Source organism: Lonchura striata, chromosome 4, assembly GCF_046129695.1.
Source record: "Lonchura striata isolate bLonStr1 chromosome 4, bLonStr1.mat, whole genome shotgun sequence".
Classification (NCBI taxonomy): Eukaryota; Metazoa; Chordata; class Aves; order Passeriformes; family Estrildidae; genus Lonchura; species Lonchura striata.
The window spans coordinates 72,917,751-72,938,756 of NC_134606.1; the positions used below are offsets into that span (position 1 = coordinate 72,917,751).

Below are 21,006 nucleotides of genomic sequence, written 5' to 3' on the forward strand. Positions count from 1 at the left end.
CAAGAGCGAACCTTTCACTTTGTCCTCAATTCCAGCAGGATCATAAAGGAGCCCAAAGGAAAAAATTAAGTATTATTTACTACTTATCCATTGTTTTCAACTAATTAAGCACAGAGGTGCACATTAAATCAAGTTTGCACAGTCAAGGTGAAGCTTTGTTTCTCTAACTGGTGCTGTAAGCACAGCTCTGCACTGGAACTAAACTCGAGGCACCTCAGAAAGAAGAATTTAGATCCGTAAGAATACTCTAGAAGCTTCTCTTAAAGCAGTACATTACTGACCAAATACTTAGTGGCCACTTAAATGTTCTGTGTCACAATGAACCCATTTCAGCTCCACATTAAACTGTGATTTGTGGACTCACTACAGGCTAGCGCTGAAGTTCTATACTCAAGCCAGTGTCTGTTCTTGCTTAAAAAAACACCCTATAATCAGGCACTTGACAGAAAATTAATTCAGGCTTCTTTCTAAACTGCATATGTGCAGGCACGTACTAACAAGTGGGGCTGAGCAGAAACAAAATATTCACTTAAATTCACACTGGAAATACCTGACTGCCCAGAAGGGCACACACAGGCACTCGGCTATGTGGCAGGTGACCTGAAATGGCACCTTCTCAAGATGTGACATGCAGCTAAAACACATGTCCCAAATGTCCTAATTCCAGGTTTCACTTGTATTTAAACACAACTCAAGTGCATTGCACAGATTCTTTATAAGCTACCAAGCACTGCAATCATCCCAGCTTTTAAATTCATGTTGTCCTGTACCCCAGCAGTTCCACTAGAGAAACTGCTAGTGTTAGTGCATGATAGATGTAATTCTATTTACTTTGTCATGCATACATTTGTGTTTTTATCCACTTCCTATCTTTACATTTGTGCTTCAATTCTAACAGAAGATTTCCATCAAAAAAAGTTTCTTGTCACCTTTAATGAAGCTCTGCCTGGACACAAGTCCACTCTTCAGGTGTCTCACCTCAAAAGTGGTGCTCCAAATGCTTTACAAAATCACCACCTGGTAGTTTTAATCTGTTACCATACCTTCCACTGACTCTATGCTACTACTGTGCTACAACTCTTGAAGTACACGCAGGACCAGCTCCAGGCTAACACCTTCTTGGGGACCTGCCTTCTTCTGGCACACATCCCCCATCCTAACAGCTTTGCAAAGCAGACTTGTTCACATGGACAGCACTTGCAAAAATGACAGTGCATTGGCTTAACCAAGAGCATCTTGGTACTTTTTCATCAAGTGACTTTTTTAAGAACATGTCCTACCAGTTTGTCTCTATTCAGCTAAGGGGTATTTCAATGACTGCTTTAGCACGGAAAGGGTTCAGATGAAGCACAATGGAGCGAGGTGTAAACTAAAACAACAGTGACAACTCACATTTAAAACCTGCTTCATTCTCCTATTTTACTGCTTAAGGCCTTAGAGCATTCATGTCACTGAGCAAAGAATTCTCTGAAGTGATGACAAGAATCTGGTAATGCTAAACATGTTTTCTGCTGGCAGCCATTTTTATGAGGAGACGTTTCAGAAAGCCATAGGATTATCGCCTCTTTTTTCCCAAGCAGATATAAAAGCTTCCAATAAGCAGACTACAGAAGGCCAACTGGAGCAGCTCTTATTCTGAAGATAAACCCACAGGTCCTTCACATTTCATAGGCTAGTTGTGGTGCTGCAGTTGCTCAGCCTACAGCCTACTAGCTCTCAGCTAGTCCCAAGTACTACCCAGTACCATCATGGTGCTACTCCTGAGCTACAATCAGGCCAAAATAGAACTACCACACAAACTCTAATACACCCCTCCCCAAACTATGACAAATTAAAAATGCCACTCCACCATACCAACCTGACCAAGAGGCACTGTTAGCTCACCCTGCGAACCAAAAAGTTAAAAGCTAATTTTCCCAACTCCTCAAGACAGGGATCAGAGGACGAGTGGTGCTTGCCATAGAGCTCGTGGGAATACACAAACACACACACACACACATATAAAAAGAAGTGGACATACCCTCAACTGGTCAAGCAAATATTATACCTGCTCATACCAATATAAACCCACCTGCCATGATGTCATCCAGCGTGTCATTGAGCGTCTGAGCAGGGCTGGCTACCATTAACCCTTGCTGTGTTTCTGTCAGTATTCCTTGCCCCAGCCCTGCTAGTTGTGCTTGGCCCAGCACTGGCTGTCCAACTATAACACCTTGCAGTTCTGTAAGATTTGCGATGGACCCTGGAGGTAAGGAACCTGCTGCCAGAGGCAAAGCTTGTGGCATGGCCAGAGGCTGAACTGGTGCAAAACCCGTCTGCGCAGCAGCTTGCTGAGGGTCATCTTTGAGCAAGATGGGGTCCACTTGCTGCAATCGTGCATAGTCTCCCTCTGAGAGTTGTTCTCCTACCCCAACGGGAGTCAGTAGTCCCAGATGCTGGCAAGACTGTTGCTGCTGCTGCTGCTGGAGCTGAATTCTTTGCGCTTTAACCTCTAGATATTGCTTTTTTAGCTGCTGCTGAGTTTTCAGCTGTAACTCTCGCTCCACTTTCTGCAGTTCCTCCAAAATCTTTTGTTTCTTCTGAATTTGTTCCTCTCTCGTTTTGTTCAGCTCCTCAATCTTCTCTTTGGTGAGCTGGTCAGCGTGTGCCAATTCCAGGGACTGCAGCTGAGCGTTCTTCTCTATGGCTTCTTTTATCCTCTGCTCCAGCTCTGTCAACTTGCCCTGAGCCTCTTCTACAATGCTCTCTGGAGACTGATTGGTGATGTAACCCTGTACATCCTGGTTGTTTGTTGGCAAGTGACTGCTGGACTTTTGTTTAGAAGCAGCTGTGTGAAAAAGAAACCCCCTCAGAAGCAATGGAAGTGCATACGAACGGCATCCTCATTACAGAGCTACTGCTGGGCTGCTGCGTGGCCGGCTACGCACCAGGGCACAGCACCCACAGAAGGTCAGCGTGTCCCGAAGGCCCTCCAAGAACACCTGCCAATTTGTACCCAGCAGTCGGACTGCAATTTAACAGGCCACACTAGTGCACATGCATCCCACAAAGCCCTGTGCTACGGTGACAGGTCTACTCCAGCAATCGTTACGCTTTTGCCAAAGGAAGCGATTGTCTCGAGCCGCTGTTACCGAGTGCTGCTACAAGAAAACTGGGAACAAAAAGCAAGGATATGCTGTCTCTTTACTTGGTGTTTTGCGTCTGGTATGGTGTTGGGACATATACATATGCTTACAGCCCCGAAAGTACAGCCCAAGGGACATAAAAACATCTCTAGGACTGGGACTAGGCTGCCGGTTTTGGAACTGACCTGGTACACTATAAGAAGTGCTATGCTTTCTAGAACTAGGCATCCTTTCACTCCAGGTATCCAGCTTTGCACAGGTGACAAAGAGTGCCAGAACCCAGGACAGTCATTTAGATTTAGCAGGACCTAACAAGGTGTCTTTAGCCACTACGTTTTATCCATAGCAGACATGACTTTGCCTGTGTCAAAGCTCAGCTGTCTGTCCAGGCAAGGCAAATGTTTCAGCCTTCCTGCAAGAACAAGCAATGGACTAATCCAACTGGTCTTTTATGCAGAAGTCCCCAGTAACACAGCTGACATGCTCTGCCATACCAGGTGGAGAAGCAACAATCGGTTAATTTTGAAGGGCGAAAGGCAAATCAAAACTCAGGATCTGAGGCAGTGGAGGTGCCCAGTTTCTTCCAGCCATCCTCGCTGTATCTCCAGAACAATACAAGTGTACACACAGGATTAATTTTAGGACATGCACGCCTGTATTTGTTACTGCTGATGCTTGATAAAAATGGCTTTTTGATGAGAATTCTTAAGTACAGAAAGCATTAAGTGTCAAAATGGCAAGAGCAAAATAGATGCAAATTTAGTCCTAGGAGGACCTGAGCCACATCAGACTAAAGATTTTACTGCACAAGAAATTCCGCCTTCAATCCAATTAGTCAAACCCGCTCCCAGACTACTACCTAAGGTAACACAAGTAATCAAATCAACTATGATATGGAGATTAACATGGGTTTTGCAACTTCCATTATCCAATTTCTATAGACTTCTGGGTAACATTTTGCATTAGTTCAGTGTATCAGACTAGAGATTTTAACATATTTACTTAGGCAGATTTCTTGACATTTTATGTTACAGGGTTAGATGACTGATACTTGACGGATAAGCAAAGCCTTAAAAAAAATTTAAAAAACAAATCAAAATTGCAGTTTCCTTGACTGAATCCACAAACACTCTTTGTACGAACTGCTCTGCTAACAAGTGCAAGCCTCTATCTTCTACCTAGGAAGGATATTTAGAAAATAAGCTCCAGAACTACGACTGACCTTTATTTCTGATGGGAAGGGTTGTGGCGACATTAGCAGGGGGTTTGTCAGGCTCCTGGGGTGGGACGACCATGGGCAGCGCCTGCACTGGTACTCGAGGAGCCTAAAATGTTGGATACTAACAGATTACTTTTCTCATAGTCTGTGCTAGTTATAATTCAATAGAAGGTAAACAAAATCTGTTAGAAAAATAGATTTTAATGTTGACTAAGAACATTCAATACGGTTTTTAATATGCTGAGTTCAGTAATTAACACCTGCAGATCACATGATCTCCACATACTTGGCATTTTTAACCTAAAAAATTACTTCCTCAACTACACTCAGCATGGTATAGTGCTGCACAGCAAATACAAGCCACAAAGGGCTATAAATTCAATTCTGTAGAGTTTCATTTCACATATCTTTCAACTTGCTGTTTTTTTCCACCTTCAGTGTTTTTTTCCAGTAATACTTAGAGAACAAGTAAGAATGATAAGAGCACTACATCATAATAATCCAAAATCTTCCCCATTTCCATTACAGCTCTAAGTAATTTTCAGTGTGCTCACCTACACTTTATGGTATGACATGACTGACTCCTCTCACTTTTAAACTCTCGAGCAAGCAAGTGCAAGAAGATCACGAGCCCTGAAATCTTACCCTGTTTAGGTCATGGGATGGCGGGGTCAGCTGAGTGGCGTCGGGTGGAGGAGCAGAAAGCAAGTTGTTTGGGTAATCTAGAAGGTAACAAACCACGCTGGTGTGACCGCCTTTGGCTGCCTCGATTAGCATGGTCGATCCATCCTGAGGAGGGAAAGATCACAGAGTTAGAAAAGAGCATCACAAAAACAACACTGCAGCATTTTGGGAAACATAACACACTACCTATGTGACCGCCCTCTGCTCTGGTAAATACTTCATCTCCACAAGTTCACATCTAAACTTAAAGACTTGATGAAGTATTCAAAAAAAAAAGTACTTTAAAAATCTTTCCTCTTCCACAATCGGCACTTTACAACTGGAGGGCAGCCTTTATACTCATGATGATCAAGAGACCTGCACTAACTCCAACACGTACATGAGCAGAACATCTGCTTGTGCAAACTTCCATTTAAATCATCACAGGCTGGGTGAGTTGCAGAGAACACAAAAGGAGAAAATCCAGCTGGGTACCCTTAGTTTTAGAGGAAAATAAGGCAGCTGAGGGACAAACCTTGAGTCTGTGTGTGGGATCAGCACCATGAGCTAGCAGTAACTCCACCACTGCCAAGTGACCTCCGGCACAGGCGAGCGACAGCACTGTGTGATCATTGTTCGCTGTGGTCCTGTTCACATTTGCTCCTGCAGAAACACAATGGCAAGCATCAGCTGAAACTGACTTCAACAGATGCACCTTTGACAAATCTAACAGAATTAACTACACTGCAATTTACACAGAGAAAATTCCATCTTGCCAGATGTCCTACTCTATGCAAGGTAGGGACAAGAAAAATTCATGAGAACCAGCCCAAGAAAGGGAAAACAGAATTCCCGGTTTGTACTGAAACATCAAGCAAGCTATAGTCAAAATTTGGAAACCAATAAGCTCAACTGCTGAAGACAGTGCTCCAAAGCTGCACCATGGGGCATGGAGACCCCAGGGATCCCTACTACTGCTGCTTTTATTAGGAATTAAAGACTGAAATACACTATTTTTACAACTACACGCAGCTCCACTCATCTCAGCAGAAACCACATGTAATCCTTACATGCCTAGTTGAAGAATCAATTGCCTGTTTGAGCTAGGATATTTAAAACAAATCCAAGGAAGTAACACTAGGCTCTGACATGTTCTTAACTTGAAGTATTTCTAAAGTCAGGAAAACCCAAACCATTCCACACTCTTACCTTTGCTAATCAAGAACTGAACAGTGCAAACATGACCTGCCCTGGCAGCTTTCATGAGAGGGGTTCTTCCACCTTCTGACTCATGTTCCTAGAGCAGATAAAGAAAGGCTTCAAAATCCAAAGTAGCATGTGAAAGAAGGCAAACCAGCCTCCTGGATTTCTCAATGGAACATGGAACATCCTTCTCTAGTGTTTCACAAACTTAGACATAAATATTTAGCTAATGTTGGAACCAAGGGTACCTTGAAGGCAGATGAACCATTCACCACCTGTCTCTGCATAGGTCTGACTCCTGGACAAAAAGCACTCAAGGCACACAAGGGGGATTTTAGTTAAACAGGACATCTTCTGACATGCTTAACATCACTTTTTTGATAACACACTGGTGTACAAGCCTACTGAAAAGTAAAAATCAGTTTACCTCCATCATCTTAATTCATTTACAGCACACCAAACAGACTGTCAACTATCTGATGCATAAGGAATAGAACATATTTGTAGATATAAGGATTAACCCAGAATCAGCTCAACAATTTGAAGCTGAATACCATGTCAAAAGAATGAAATCCCCTATTTTCCTGTCCAGGCAACTTTGAATGGCCTGGAAATGCTTTAGATTTCAATCACCAGAGGACTGTAACCGACCTCAGCGCTTTAGAGTAATCTAACAGCCTAAAATACATTAAAGAATGTGTCAATTTTCAGCAGTGAACACAGAAACAAACAGAAAGAATATTATGAGTTGATAATTTGATATTCCACTTAAAAAATTTAATATTCTACTTTGATTTTTCAAAGAAGGTAAATGACTTACCAGATCTGCACCTGCCTGAAGTAAGACATCTGCCACATCGGTGTGGCCATTTTCACAGGCGTACGTCAGAGCCGTGTCACCTGTTGCTGTTGTTGCGTGCACATTAGCCCCTGAAACAGAAAGCACAAAACCTTGTAAGCTTTGAGATGGGCATTACAGAAAACATACAAGCCTCCACAATGTTTACAGGATCAAATGGCAAATGAAACTTCCCCCTTCCAGTCCAGCATCTATTAAACTGGTAACTTGATCAGATACTCTAGAGAAATAAAAACATAGACTGTAAGTTCACTCCAAACAAGTTTACATCAACTCTATCTTCAAAAGCTAAATTAAGAGTTCAACGAGTAAATTACTTTGGGCTTCCAAGACCTTCACAGTCAACTTCAAGAAGCTGCTAAAGAATATGTAATGAATATTGGAAAAAGTATTTTCCTCTTAGATTAAGCCTTTACAAAAGTGTCAATAAAATGAGTCCATACCCGCAGCTAATAAATATTTAACCAGCTCCAAATGCCCCTCTTGAGCAGCCTCCATCAAAGGTGTGGAACAGCCAAGTTCTATGTCAGCTCCTGCTTTAATGAGAAAATCGGCCACCTCCAAAAACCCTCCACAGCAAGCCAGAGTTAATGCGGTTTCTTGCGTCTCCTCTGTCTGAGCATTGATGTTTGCTCCTTCAAACAACATAAAACACCAGTTACAGAGGCAAGATCAGCACATAAACCACTTCCATATGCTCAAGACATCCTACTACCAAAGAAAACAAAAACCACAGCAGCTTAAGGCTTCTTCCCCAATACATGCAGCTGCCTGCTGGGCTGCAGCCCGCAGCAGTTACCTTGCCCAAGTAACAGTGCCACCATCTCCTCGTGGCCTTCTCGAGCTGCCTCCATCAGTGGCGTGTATCCTTCATCATTGACCTCTTCCAAGTTAGCCCCACGTTCAATCAACAGAGCTGCCAGCTCCACGTGCCCGCCACAGGCTGCCAGAGTCAGTGGAGACTCGAAGGAGTCCGCAGGCATGTTCACCTGAGCGCCACTGTCCAGAAGTAATCTTGCCACTTCCACGTGACCATCCTGGAAATACAGAAAAAAGCAAGATCAGAAGACTGACCAAATGGAAAAACTGCTTTTCTCCAGTTTTGTCACAGACTCCAATTCCCTCTGAAGACACAAAAGTCAATGAGTGAGCAAAATGAGTCCAAAAATACAATTAAACTTGCTGAACAGTTTTTCTGAATATTTCCCTAAGTATTTGGATAAACATCTGCTACACTGAACAGGCACTCATAGAAACGCTGAGCATGTTTCACTGGATATGTGCCATGAACCTCATATCAGACCTCTCTGTCAATGACAGACAATTTTGCATCAGACTCCAGTTAAGGTGTTTGGGATCAACTTACTTGGGGCAGGGGGGAACTCCAAAATAAAACCCAGAAAGTCAAGAGGGAGCACACCACTATTTTAGAAGCTTGTCTCCTCCACAAGAACAATAGTGAGATTATTTTGCTTCCTCCCTTTCTTAAGAAGCAGCCGTGCACACTGACCTGGCTTGCCTCATGGCTCCTGCAAAACTATTTCACTGCTCAATTTAACAGCAGAGTCAAGACTTAGTATCTCCTTCCAAGAGAAAAGCCTAAATGAGACCACTTGTCAGGGGCTCCTTACACATCCCAGGAGCCATCCACCTGAGCAACAGCCATCCCTTGGCAGGATTCCGTCAGGGTTTTCCAGACACCGTGACTGTGCTGTCAAAGGCTTCTACCAAAAGGCAGCTCCTAAGTTTGCTTTCTTTCTTGAAAAATACTCGGCATAGGACCTCCATCATATTTTAAGTATTCCACAAATTCAGGAACTATTTGAAGTGGCTTTTCAACTCCATATTTACACTGGAGGCCTGACAGTGACACATCCCATTGCCATTCCATTCTGCTTTGTTCAGACAGAAGCAGAGACTGGCTCAGTCGATGCGCTCCAACAACAGCACAAACTCTCCAAGATGGTTTTCTCCATGAGGAGATAGCCACCATTCCAACTGGGAGGAACCACAACCTGACAAACAAAACACCAAAGGGCTGCAGTGAATAAACAGCCACTCACCAGGAACACAAGGCTTTCCCAAGGTTGTCACTGAATGAGGTAAGTACACCTTCATTTCAGATTAATTCCTAAGAGGCAGCAAATAGCATCCACAGCCATCCTTGCCAAGCTGGAAACCACAACTCCAAAAAGCTCTTTTCCAGACAAAATACCAAACTGCATCTGACATTTTTCCGCTTCATTTTCTCAAGTGTTTCATACCTTATTCTGATATCCAGGGAGCAAAGCGTAGTTTCCTCTTGGAAAAATATCTAGGACATTAACTAGGACATATTCACCTTTTACATGAAATGACAGTACTATTTTAGGTAAAAACTCTGAGCCTCCATAAAGAATCTTTCCTCAGGGAAATGCCGAGACGGTGCCTCATCCATCAGGCTCTGGCAAGACATCTAACTGCTCACCCCCGATCCACAATGAGGATGGCACGATGCAGCACCAAGGCTTCCTTCAAAGCTTCCTATGTGGGCCAAGCAGCCTGGAGGAGAACTGCTGGAGCTCCACCACACAAGGGAATTGGATCCATGTTTTAATAAATCCTGCAATGGGGTGTGGTTGTTGAGCTCTCCTACAAGAGCCAAGAAAAGCCTTCCAACTGGTAACAGATCAGAAAAAGTCACCTGAGCAATCTTCATGAGACCACTAGCTGCATTTTAAAGCTGAAGCTCTGTGGGCAGCAGCCCTTCAGCGAGAGAAAATACCAACTAGATCAACCTGCTTTTTGCTCCCACTAGGCAAGTGCCATTGTACAACACCTCATGTGCATTAAATTGATATTAACTTCTGTACAAAAAGTACTCAGGCACAAGTCTTCCTGAACACACAAAGCTGCAGAAAGCTTTAAATCTGCACTGGCTATACCACATAGACAATTCTGTGAGGACACATTCAAGCTCAATGCTGTTCCAGAGAAGGAAGTTTTCTTGTGCCACTGAAGAGCAGTAACTGTTTCTGCACAAAGAACATGCTGAGATGGGAGTCCTTGCTCTGCTTCATTTCACACTGCAAGGTTTTTAAATACTGCTAAGAGAAAGTTGCGCCTTCTCTCGTCAGCAGAGCTGAAGGTACGAGACACTCAACTATCTGCCAGCTCTGAGCACCAGCATGGAACTGCCTCACTAGGAACAGCTTCCTGCAGAAATAAGGGAGGAGAATTTTTTCTTATTGCTCAATAATTTTTAACAAAAATTAGGTCTTAACATCTCTGTGGGTGTGATGGAACCTCGTTGAAAAGGCAGAAGAGAATGGCAAGGAAAGGAAGGCTTGATCCATAGCTCCACCACAAGAACATCCTGATGGGAAGGCAACTGCAACATCAAACAAGGTCATTTTACCATCAACTCCCAGGACCTGGCTGCAAGGCCATCGCCAAGGACTTTTAGGTGGCTGCTCTAGTGTGATTCAGGGTGAGACAAAGGACAGCTCGAGTTCTGTTTACCTACGTGACTTTCTTTGCAACAACTTTCAAGAAGTATAATAGTTTCTGTTAATCATTCCCCTGTGTGAAACCATTAACTTCCTTCAAAAGACACAACTGGCTGATTTTAGAACCATTACAGTTGTTTCAGGGAAGGGCACACTAAACAGGGATTTACTCCTCTACAGCCATGGGTTCAGAGTGTGACATTACACAAGGCTAATGCCATGAAAATCCCAACACATGAGGAATCTATTTGGAGAGAAGAATAAAAAGGAAATTCAAGAAATTAATTTTCAGTTTAATAATAAAGTTAGCTCCCCATCAAGCAGACAAGAGAATCAAAACATCACAGCTAGATTCTGTACCAGAAGGAAACTAAACGGAACCACTTTCTCCATCTTCAGCAAGAAAAGACAGCCCACAGACCTCACTGCTCAAGCTTTAAGTCTCTTACCATGCACGCCTCCATGAGAGCAGTGTGCATCTCATCTGTCTTATGCTCCTGGTCTGCCCCAGCTTCCAGCAGAAACCTCACCATTTCCAGATGGCCTGCGTGAAGAAAACAGTTAACAGACTGAAACTGCTTGAGAAAGTGCATTTCAACATTCATAGAAATCTAAAGTACATAATGGGAGTTATGGATAACCATGTTACAACATAAAAAGTCCACCCTGGAAAGGTGTGTTTGTATCTCTGCCATCTACACATGCAGCAGCTTATCAGTGTAGCTGGTAATAAAACATAAATAAAAGACTAAGACTAACTTCTATACAGGTGTCACACAAGCACCTCTGCTACTAACATAAACTACTCCATGATGGTGGCGAGGGCCTAATAAAACATGGCCTGAGCGACTACAACAGCAGCTGCTGGGCTGTAGGGACATACTTTGTCTCTTAATTAAACATCTTCACGCCTTTCTGGGGTGCTACAAGTTTGCTGCCTAATGCTCTAAGGGAGGAAACAAAGGCCTGTTGTCCTCAGCACGGACACCTAGAAGGTAAGGCCCTAAACCTGCCATGATTAGCATGTACCAAGTCCTGTAACATGAAATATTTTCTGTATTTAAGCAGAGGTACCTGGCATAATACAGGTGTAATACAGAAGGTTTACCTTACTTATTCTGTAATATAACACATTAGTTCCTTGTCTCTTTATTTGTTTAACAGAGCATATTCTAAATAATCATACTTCAGACCAAAGGTTTAGATCTTGATAATCAGACTCTGCACACAGATGATTTTGCATATGCCACAGGTGTGCTGTATCACAGCCAGGACAAGAGCACCACAGAGTCTGCTCACACCCTTTAAATTCCCCTGGTCGTGGGCAGCAAGGCTGAAGGAATCCGTGCCTGCCCCTGACACCTCTGCACACTTGTAGCATACCTTTGTAGCATGCCAGCGTCAGCGCGCTCTCCTTGAACTCATTGGAATGCGTATTGATGCCTGCTCCGTTCTCCAGCAGCACCCTGGCCACTTCCACGTGGCCGGCGCTCCCGGCCTCCATCAGCGGCGTGTGACCGTTCTCGTTGTGGTCCTCAATGCTCGCGCCCGACTCCAGCAGCACCTTCACAACATCCACGTAGCCCCCGGCACAGGCGTACGTCAGGGCTGTGTTGCCTTAAGCCAGAGAGAACAAGGGTTGGAAACAGAACCTGATGGCCTTTCTCGACCCAGAACTTCACCTGGTGCCCCAATCCATCCCTTTTACCTGGATACCTGTCAGAAGAGGGTTTTTCAGGCTACAGATGAAGAATTAGAGGGAGGGGGATATCAGTAATGGCACCAAGCAGCTCGGTGCTGACAGACTGAGGATCTCCTTGTGCCTGCACTGATACACCTCTCTTCCCATTTCTAACCCAGCCTCTGTCACAAAGCCCCATCCGTTTTCCTGCTAATCAGCAGGAAGAAGAATGAAAGCTCAAAACCAGGAGCAGAACAAACTGCTGCTTCTAAATCAAGTCTTAAACACCTGCAAGGGGCTGGCTCCAAAATGTTCCTAGTCTTTACAAGGAGAAAAAAACAACTTCAGTAGAAAAAATACAAAAACATAAATCTGCACATAACAGTCAAAAAATCTGCCTCTGTGAAAGACATCTTGAAAAATATAAAAGGTCAAGGTCTTATTGCCACTGAGAAAACTACTTCACTGAAAAAAAATTAAAAATAAGTAAGGGGTGTTCTGGTATCCCTCTCTCCCCCTCACTCAGGGTTAGCTCTCTATTCATGAGCCACTGCTGACTACACAACAGCTCTCCACTTCCAGGCTACAAGAACTTAGATTTCCCAGTCTGGTCACTTCAACACCAATGGCTAGCAAGTTACAATGGAAAGTGGGGAACAGGGGAGCCATCTTCTCACGTTTCCTGTCTTCCCCTTGGGCTTCCTGACCTGCCACCAAATAACTTCTCCATGTACACGCAAACCTACCAAACTGTGCTTAAAATGTGACAGCAAATCCTAGGTACTCAAACACTTTCCAGTTACTAACTGACCTTATCCATCTTTGTATGTCTCCATAATACTTGATCTGCATCCAGCAATATTTCAGAGTTTCACTTAGAAAAGAGAATTTAAATGTCAAAACCACAAGGAAGCATTCTGCCTTGCTGGGCTGAGAGCCACTGCTCCCAAGCTAGCATGCCAAGTTCCCTGCATACCACATATCCCAGCTCTGCAGTCATTCCCAAGAGCCTCCATACCTGTGGATGACTGTGCGTTCACATCAGCACCGTGAGCTAGCAGCAGCTTGACAATTTTGACGTGCCCGCCATTGGCAGCAGCCATTAGAGGTGTGATGTCTCCTTTGATTCCCCGGTCCTCCACATTGGCATGCATTGCCAGGAGAACCTGCCAAGAGACAGTGATCAACAGCACAGAGTGACAAACCCTGCCTCTGCACTACAAACCCCCACCTTCCCCACAGTGTTGGGGGAGCAACCCTCACAGAAAATAGGCACCGAGAATGCATTAGCAACCTTTAGTGCGTGTGTGAGACTCGTTTGACAGTCAGCTGCCATTTCTCACTACCTTAACACCCCCTTCCAGGTGCACAAGATGCTAATACATTGCTAATAACATTTCTTTATGTACAACACACACACACAGCACAAACAGCCAGGAAACCAACCTGTGCAAGCTCATAATATCCTGCTGAGCAGGCCAAACAAAGGAGGCTCTCCCCTTCTTCCGTGTGCTCGTTCACACTCCGGCCTTCAATGAGCAGCTTCCGCACAGCATTCACATCTCCTTCGGAACAAGCCTCGGCCAAGCTGCGGCTAACAAGGGACAAAGCATTCAGAGTGGAAATGGACTATGCCTCCATTCCAGTGCTCCATGAGGACACAGTCAGCAAAAAAGGAAACACGAGCTAAAAATGTGCCAACTGCTAATTAAACAAGTGCCAGTTTTACACTTTAGCTTTCCCAGCTAACTTGGCTGAAAATTAAGTCGTGTCCATATCCACTCCTCCTATTAATTTTTAACAGAAGTTTACTTGAGAAATATATGCAGGATGTCCCAGGACCAGAGGACATGGAAATCATCTGTCAATCTTGAGAAAACTTTATTTGTTCAGCACTGTAACTATTAAATAAACTAAAACAAATCACCCACGTCAATCTTCTCTTGTAGGAGTTTTAACCACTTCCATTCTCTCCCGTGCTGAAAATACCACGATCTTGTAATAAGACACAATTTTCATACACAGAGAATCAGTTCTGAAGTATGTCTCTTCACTATATGTTGACCTTTTTTTTCATTTCCAAGAACCTCTGTTCCTGTAACAACTTTGGCAACACCACCATTCTCAAGAAGGAGGTGCAGGGGAAAAGAGGGGATCCAGACAGAACAGAAGCAGACATAACCCATAATTACACTGCTTTTCATGCTGTTCTTACAGCAAGAAATCCTTCTTTAGAAATATTCTGTATAGAAGGAACAAACTTCCACCTAGCACAACAGCACTTGGTTGTCCCTAATAACACTGTCTCCACTGCACTGAAGCCTTATAGCAGCCTGGAAGGAAACCTCCTTCTTCTTTCTCTCCTGAATACCCCAGTAAGACAAAATTGCACACGTAAAGCTACAAAGTCCAGTACAAGAGCAGCAACTCCCTGGCTGAGGCTCTATCCAGGGCCCTATGTAACACTGACCGCTACAGAGCTCCAGTCCCTCAAGGCTGTTTCCCTTCCTCAATTAAAAAGGCATTCTGAAATTCCCTAAAAGATTTTTTCTGATCTGAAATCTTGTTTCATGCTATCACTGAATAACCCATTTGAGGATGTGCAACTGTTTGTAACAGTTCTAAGGCCCACACTACTCAAGAGCTTAGAAATGTTTCTATAGCTGGTCACGATAAACTCCTTGGAGTGTTATTCCATAAGTCTAAGTAGCATGAATTGCTTCACTCTACTGCAAGACCTGCCAGTCCACAAATACTTAAGCAGGAGAAGCAAAGGCGATAACCTGGCACCAATTCCACTTGAGTAAGAGTTTCATCATCCCCGAAGCACAAGCGCTAGAACAAGAAAAACAGCTTCTAGAAGTAGCAAAGGGGTGAAAAGCTCCGGGACAAAAGCTGGCTTACTTGTCCGTCTGCCCTGCATTGGCTGTGCTCTCCGCTCTCATCCGGGTCAGCGCAGCGGCAGCTTCATCCAACGCGCAGCTGACCGAGGAGGTCAGCCTGCGGAGCACCTCAGGGTCTGCAAAGGCTTTCCCATCCGCTGTCGACAGCTTCCCTATTCCTGCCGTTCCAATCCACAGCCGACGGGGACGCGTGCCAGCAAAGGAGAGAACACACAAGTTGAAAATCAGCCTATGAGATCTGTCAGCAGGAGCATTCCAAGCACAATCAACTACAGCTTCCAAAACGATGCGTTTAACTGCTCACAACGCTCATTAAAAGCTGCACGTGACTGAAACTCTCCAATCCACAGAAGGAATCAGTTTTTAGCTACTGAAACTACTTAATTTAAGCAACTATTAAAGCTTTTCATACAGCAACTACTACAAAATAAAACCTATTGAGCAATTTAGGGTTTGACATAATGGTACACGCTGAAGTCAGGCATCCATTTTGACTCAGGCTTTTAGAATGCCAACATTGGAGAAATCTTATTGGAAACATCTTCACGTGAAATTCTGATTTTCCAAACCTTGGAATAGTCTAAAATGAACTTCCTTCTCTTTCCATGAGACCCTTGCCAAATCCACCCTGCCTACATTTTGCAGTTGTATCGTGCTCCTATGGATTAGCCTTACGCAAGCGATTCCAGCATGGACTCTTGGAAGGGCTTTGGGGTTAAACCTGTATGGGACATGAAGACTTACCCGCAGCTTCAAGTAAAGCTTCTAATCTCGCCTGGGTTTCGGGATCTACTGTTCTCAGGTCAGCACCATCAGCAGTACTTGACAGCAGCAATTTAGAAGCTGTTTCCAACATAGGGTTTTCGAGATCATCCTGATCCAAGATAAACGATTCCACCTGAAAATTAACAGATCTGGTTTAAGAATGATATAACTGACCAAAATAGACTTAAACCACAAAAAACCTACACCTGCATTAATTATTTAAGTATTTTATTTTTAAGTACTTTGTTGGCTTCAGGTATCGCACTTTGCGTCTGATGTCTCCTAATTTAACCTAATCTTTCCAAAGGAAAGAACTACAAGGGCAAGCAACACCTTCCACATAATACCAACACCGCTACAAAATGACTTCACATCACAGCATCTTTCTCAAGAAAACATTTTCTTAAACTTGATCTATGGAATCTGTATATCTGCATACAGATGTGTATATCTGCCTTTTTTTGAAAACAGATGCTGAGTTGTCCAAATTCTTCTGTAGACCCCAGTTTTCTGTGACATCCATCTGTTTTTGCTGTGAAATAGGTAGAAATTAGGAATATGGTGAGTGTTTTAGAGAAGAAAGCCCTAATACTCTTTGTGCTATCCTGTCTGCTAGAGGACAACTGGGGCAAGTAGTTCAGAGAAGACATTTCTCTGAGCCACAGACTGTGACCTAGTCACTGAAACAATTATCAAATTATAAAGATCAAGTTAAACATCCCCCTAACAAAGCTCAACAGCTTCCAAAATTCCCAGTTTCAAAACCCAAACCCCAATCCAAATCCAAAATCAGAATCAATTTAAAGCCAGTCTACTCAACAGAGAAATCACATGTGCCATCCATACAACATTAAAAACTGCAGTCACCTCTGGATAAAAGCAGCCACTGTCTATATCTGTTCCCACATGGAACATACCTTGTTGAAACAGAAAACTATTTTATTCTTAAACCTCATTTGAGTCTCCAAAGTTTCAAAGCAGTCCCATGAGCATCACAAGTTCAGATTCCTGCAGATAAATTCCCCAAGAATCCATCTATGGGGGCAGATAAACCAGAACAGCAAGCAGCTCATTCAAGAACTCCTGAAAGGTCCCTCCAGCCTCCCATCCATTCTCTTGTCATAAGTGGGGAGCTCACACAACTTTTGCCTTCTGCCATCTGCCTCCCACTCAACACTTCACTCAGCTTCAACCCCAATCCCTTGTGTGCTAAGGAAGACAGTCTGAGCTCTACTTTTCCATTTCCTTCATTTTATCCCTTCAACACCACCGTTGAGAAACAAAGCCTCTGGTCAGCTCCTGGCAATACACAAACACACATCTCAAGGGCACCTCTAAAGACTCCCTCTGCTCTTTTGCAGCCTCTCTACCCTCCTCCTCCAAATCTGGGAACATCAAGCTGAAAGGGAGGACTTCCAGCTTCAGATCAAAGTGGCTCTGATGCCAAGAGCGGGCCAGTCCAGCAGCACTGCCTGTCGCTCCTCAGCAGTGTTTTCTCCAAGCCACACAGGCTGCTCTCTCCAGTTTGGCAAACTGATGAAGGCAACTCCTAGTTTCTTCCCAAGTCCTAAAGAACCCTGCCTTGGCGGGGTCCTCTGCCCACCACTGCTCTCTGCACCTACACTGATATTTTAGGCCTGTTTTGGTTCATCTGAGGACTTGCCATTTGTCTTCTTCCAGAGGACAGCCAGCCTGCTGCGGCAAGACAGAGGAACCGCTGCGCTGCTCAGGAGCCAAGCGACAGATTTCACCCCTGGAAAGGCAAACTCCGGAACCGTGGAAGGATTCTTGGCTCACCCAACTCATGCAAAATCCCAACTGCTCAGACTAACTGAAAAAAAAATCTCCTCCAAGTGAAATAATGAACAGCTGGTCGTGGTTCTTCCTAACACTATGAAATATTTGCTAAGAAAAAAGTCAAAATAGGAAAACTACTCTCCCCCACACAGATCCTCTCCCCAAAATTAGGTCTTTCATGCAGTTTAAGTTTCAGATGGAAAATCTTCCCATCTTCCTTTCAGCTAAGAATATGTGCATGGTGTGAGTAAATAAACAACCCAAGGAGAACAAGGAGAAGCAGAAATCCACCCACAATCAGCACAGCACCGAGACTCCCATGAGGGACCAGGAGAAAACATCCTCACAATAAAGTTTGGGGAATGTTTATATTATGTGCTGTCACTGAAAACATTTCAGAACAGTATCAAGAAATTATCTTATTGGAAAAACACTTGACACTATTTTTTAATATTAAATACATAGTAAAAATCTTTTCTATTGCAGTATTTTCTATCTTTTCTTCTAAGGTAGAAGAGATCCACCTTCAGCCTGCAGCTTACAGAACATCTCATCTCCTCTGCAGTTTCAAAAATGTTATTTGCCTACAGGGTTTCTCATCTTTTCAGTATTTCTACACAACACCAAGTACCATACAGGGAGAGTGATAAAGACGTGGTGTACCAAAGCAGGGAATAAAACCCTATTATGGTAGATGGGAAAACTGTTCTGCTTCTCAGAAAATCCTGCTGTCTGCACAGAAGCTACAAACGAAGACAAAGCATTTCCATGTACCAGGTCAAGTAAACAGACATTTCCTCTAAAGGGCTTCAGATGTATTTTATTTCCCTTGACTAAAAAAAAAGTGTAGAATAGCATACAAATGCTCCACCTTACATATCAGAATATTTCATCTGCATGCACCGCCAGCGTTCCTCCAATCCAACAATACTCTGACATAACCCAGTTGTTCAGGGGTCCAACATAAACCCTATTACAAGATTTCTCCTACCCTCTCATCCTGCAGTAAGAATCTCATGTTCTGTCCTGGCCTAGGTTTACTTTGCTCAAACAAATTTCAGTATATTTGACACATCCACTACCAAAAAGATGTCAGGAGAACAAAACTCTCAGGTTCTGGCTGCTCTCGAACAGGACTCGTGTCTGTATGCCCTGAAGAGAGCCCGGTAAGATGCCAGTAAGTTTGCTCTGACTGACAAACAGCAAATACTGACCGTGCATTTGAACAAGTGCCAGGTTAGGACAGGAAGACAAAGCACACCTGAGCTGCCCTAACTGGCGTGGCTCTTGCCACCACATAGTGCTGAATCAAACAGAGACAGAATTCAGCTCTTGGATGCTAACTCTGACTTCACCCATCTCTCTCCATCAAGCCACCTGGACACAAAACTGCCATCAGCACAGATCCCACTGTGGATCCCTCCTCATCATCTCACACAGATGTAAACCAAGGTCAAAGAATCAAACAACAACTTTCTAGCATAAAGGACTTGAAGAAAAGCTTTGAGTTAGCTACTGATTTCAAATTTGCTGCTTTTAAGGCTGAACATGGATTAGCATCTTCCTAATTTTACACCAGGCTAGGGAGAAGGGAAAAATACATCCCACCTACAAACAACTGTCTCTTCACATCGTCTCCTCCTAGGAGGAAGAAATGCAGTACCCAACCCCAAGCAGTGACTCTAGAACCACACAATCAACTAAGGTTCCAAGCCAGACAAAGTACCAAAGTGAGTATACAATGCCTAAACTAACATCACAAGCTACGACAGCAACTCTAACCTTACTCCCAGCAGAAGCTGCCACCAGCTCCATTACCTGAGAGCTTTAAAATGAGCTGAACTCTTATCAAAATAAAACCACCTCTTAAACACTCTAGGAACACAGCAGAAAAGACTTGGCTTCCAGCACCCACCACCCTCACCACAAATGCAACAAGCTCCATTTTTTATCCAACTAATCAGAGCATGCCTCTGCTCATTTACAGAGCATCTCTAGCATTTGGTCATCGCCGACTTAGAGCTTTCCTAAATGACATCTTTGCTGTAAGGACAACCTGGAACCATTGAGAAAGGGCTGTAAAAAGTAATTTTCTCCTTCCCCTCTCAGGTTTCCTGTCTGATTCCAAGAGCCCATTTTGCTGATCCCATTCCCTGCTCCTTCTCCTTCAGGCCATCCTGCATGCACTCAGCAGTGACGTGCTCCTGCCTTCCAGCATTTAGCCAGAGCAAGCACTCTGTGTAAACTATAACAGCTAAAATCATGTCTGTAACGTGCCGTGTGTGGAGGCAGAGCAGCAGCAGGTGTGGAGCAGCCAAAATGGTACATTTGGGTACTCAGTGTCATTAGCCAGCCCAAACCCTTGCTCAGAAGAACCTGAATGGCACCTTGGGACAAACACCCAGTGACATCTCTCTGGAAGCAAGGCCAGTTCCAAGCTGCCTTTTAGCCATTTGTAAGACAGCAGACAGCAGGCTATCTGTGTCTCTGGATGACAGGCTCAGAGCATTAGTGCAGAGTTCCTGAAGCAGTACCAAGGAAGCAGTGCACTGCAGTGAAGCATCTGACAGCCACGCTGCACAGAGCAGCTCTGCACAGCTGTGAAATAGCAAGTTGGGCTCATTAACCTAACAGGATTTACTTTTTAAGCTTCAGTGTTTTTAAGCACCGTAATATAAAACAGCAGCATCTCAAACCGGACTTGGATGAACCACACTAGCTCAGACAAGTATTAAAAGACAAAAAAAATCCCACCTCTCCGGAAAAAAAAAATTTCCTTATTTTTGGGGCTGGCTGCTATTTTCCAGTCTTAAAATCCAACAAAGCTTCATGTCTCGGCTTTTCTAAATGAGGACTTTTGCCTTCTATTAGGCAAGGAACACAACTGAGAATTTGCTGCATTTTTACCTTGACATTTGGGCCTTTGGTGTTTGGACACCCAGCAGGTGCCAAACAGATCCTACCAGAGCAAAACTGTTCCAAAGAACCTTAAGGACAAGGAACAGCCAATAGCCATTGCCAGGCAGCAAACTGCACTCCCTAAAATAAACTTGATCTGACACTCCTTTTGGATCATTTCTCTGTGAGGCACTTACTGCCCATTAGCAAGCCCTTAAACAGCTGTTTTTTCCCAGGTCCAAAACTTTTGGAGAGCAGCAGAAGGTTTTTAAAGACAACAATTAATTTAGTAAAAATTTTCAACTCTGTTTGGTGTTGCATAGCCACCTTCAAACCAAAACCACAACAATGACCAGGTCAGTTAATAACCCTTAGTCCCACTCTGCTGACTTCAGCCCCACTTCC

General features: G+C 43.8%; 1 protein-coding gene across 4 annotated transcripts in view; it reads right to left on the reverse strand.

The window, feature by feature from the left end:
* Window positions 1–21,006, reverse strand: part of ANKRD17 (ankyrin repeat domain 17) — a 68,914-nt gene that overhangs the window by 18,246 nt on the left and 29,662 nt on the right. For all 4 annotated transcript variants that reach the window (XM_077783082.1, XM_021529547.2, XM_021529546.2 and 1 more), the window contains exons 2-15: window positions 15,886–16,039; window positions 15,143–15,299; window positions 13,685–13,832; window positions 13,257–13,404; window positions 11,941–12,174; window positions 11,007–11,101; window positions 7,869–8,106; window positions 7,513–7,704; window positions 7,031–7,140; window positions 6,217–6,304; window positions 5,543–5,670; window positions 4,990–5,133; window positions 4,348–4,450; window positions 2,072–2,827 (exon numbers count right to left, since the gene is read on the reverse strand). In XM_077783082.1, the coding sequence (XP_077639208.1) occupies window positions 2,072–2,827; window positions 4,348–4,450; window positions 4,990–5,133; window positions 5,543–5,670; window positions 6,217–6,304; window positions 7,031–7,140; window positions 7,513–7,704; window positions 7,869–8,106; window positions 11,007–11,101; window positions 11,941–12,174; window positions 13,257–13,404; window positions 13,685–13,832; window positions 15,143–15,299; window positions 15,886–16,039 (2,695 nt within the window). The remainder of the gene's footprint in view (window positions 1–2,071; window positions 2,828–4,347; window positions 4,451–4,989; window positions 5,134–5,542; window positions 5,671–6,216; window positions 6,305–7,030; window positions 7,141–7,512; window positions 7,705–7,868; window positions 8,107–11,006; window positions 11,102–11,940; window positions 12,175–13,256; window positions 13,405–13,684; window positions 13,833–15,142; window positions 15,300–15,885; window positions 16,040–21,006) is intronic.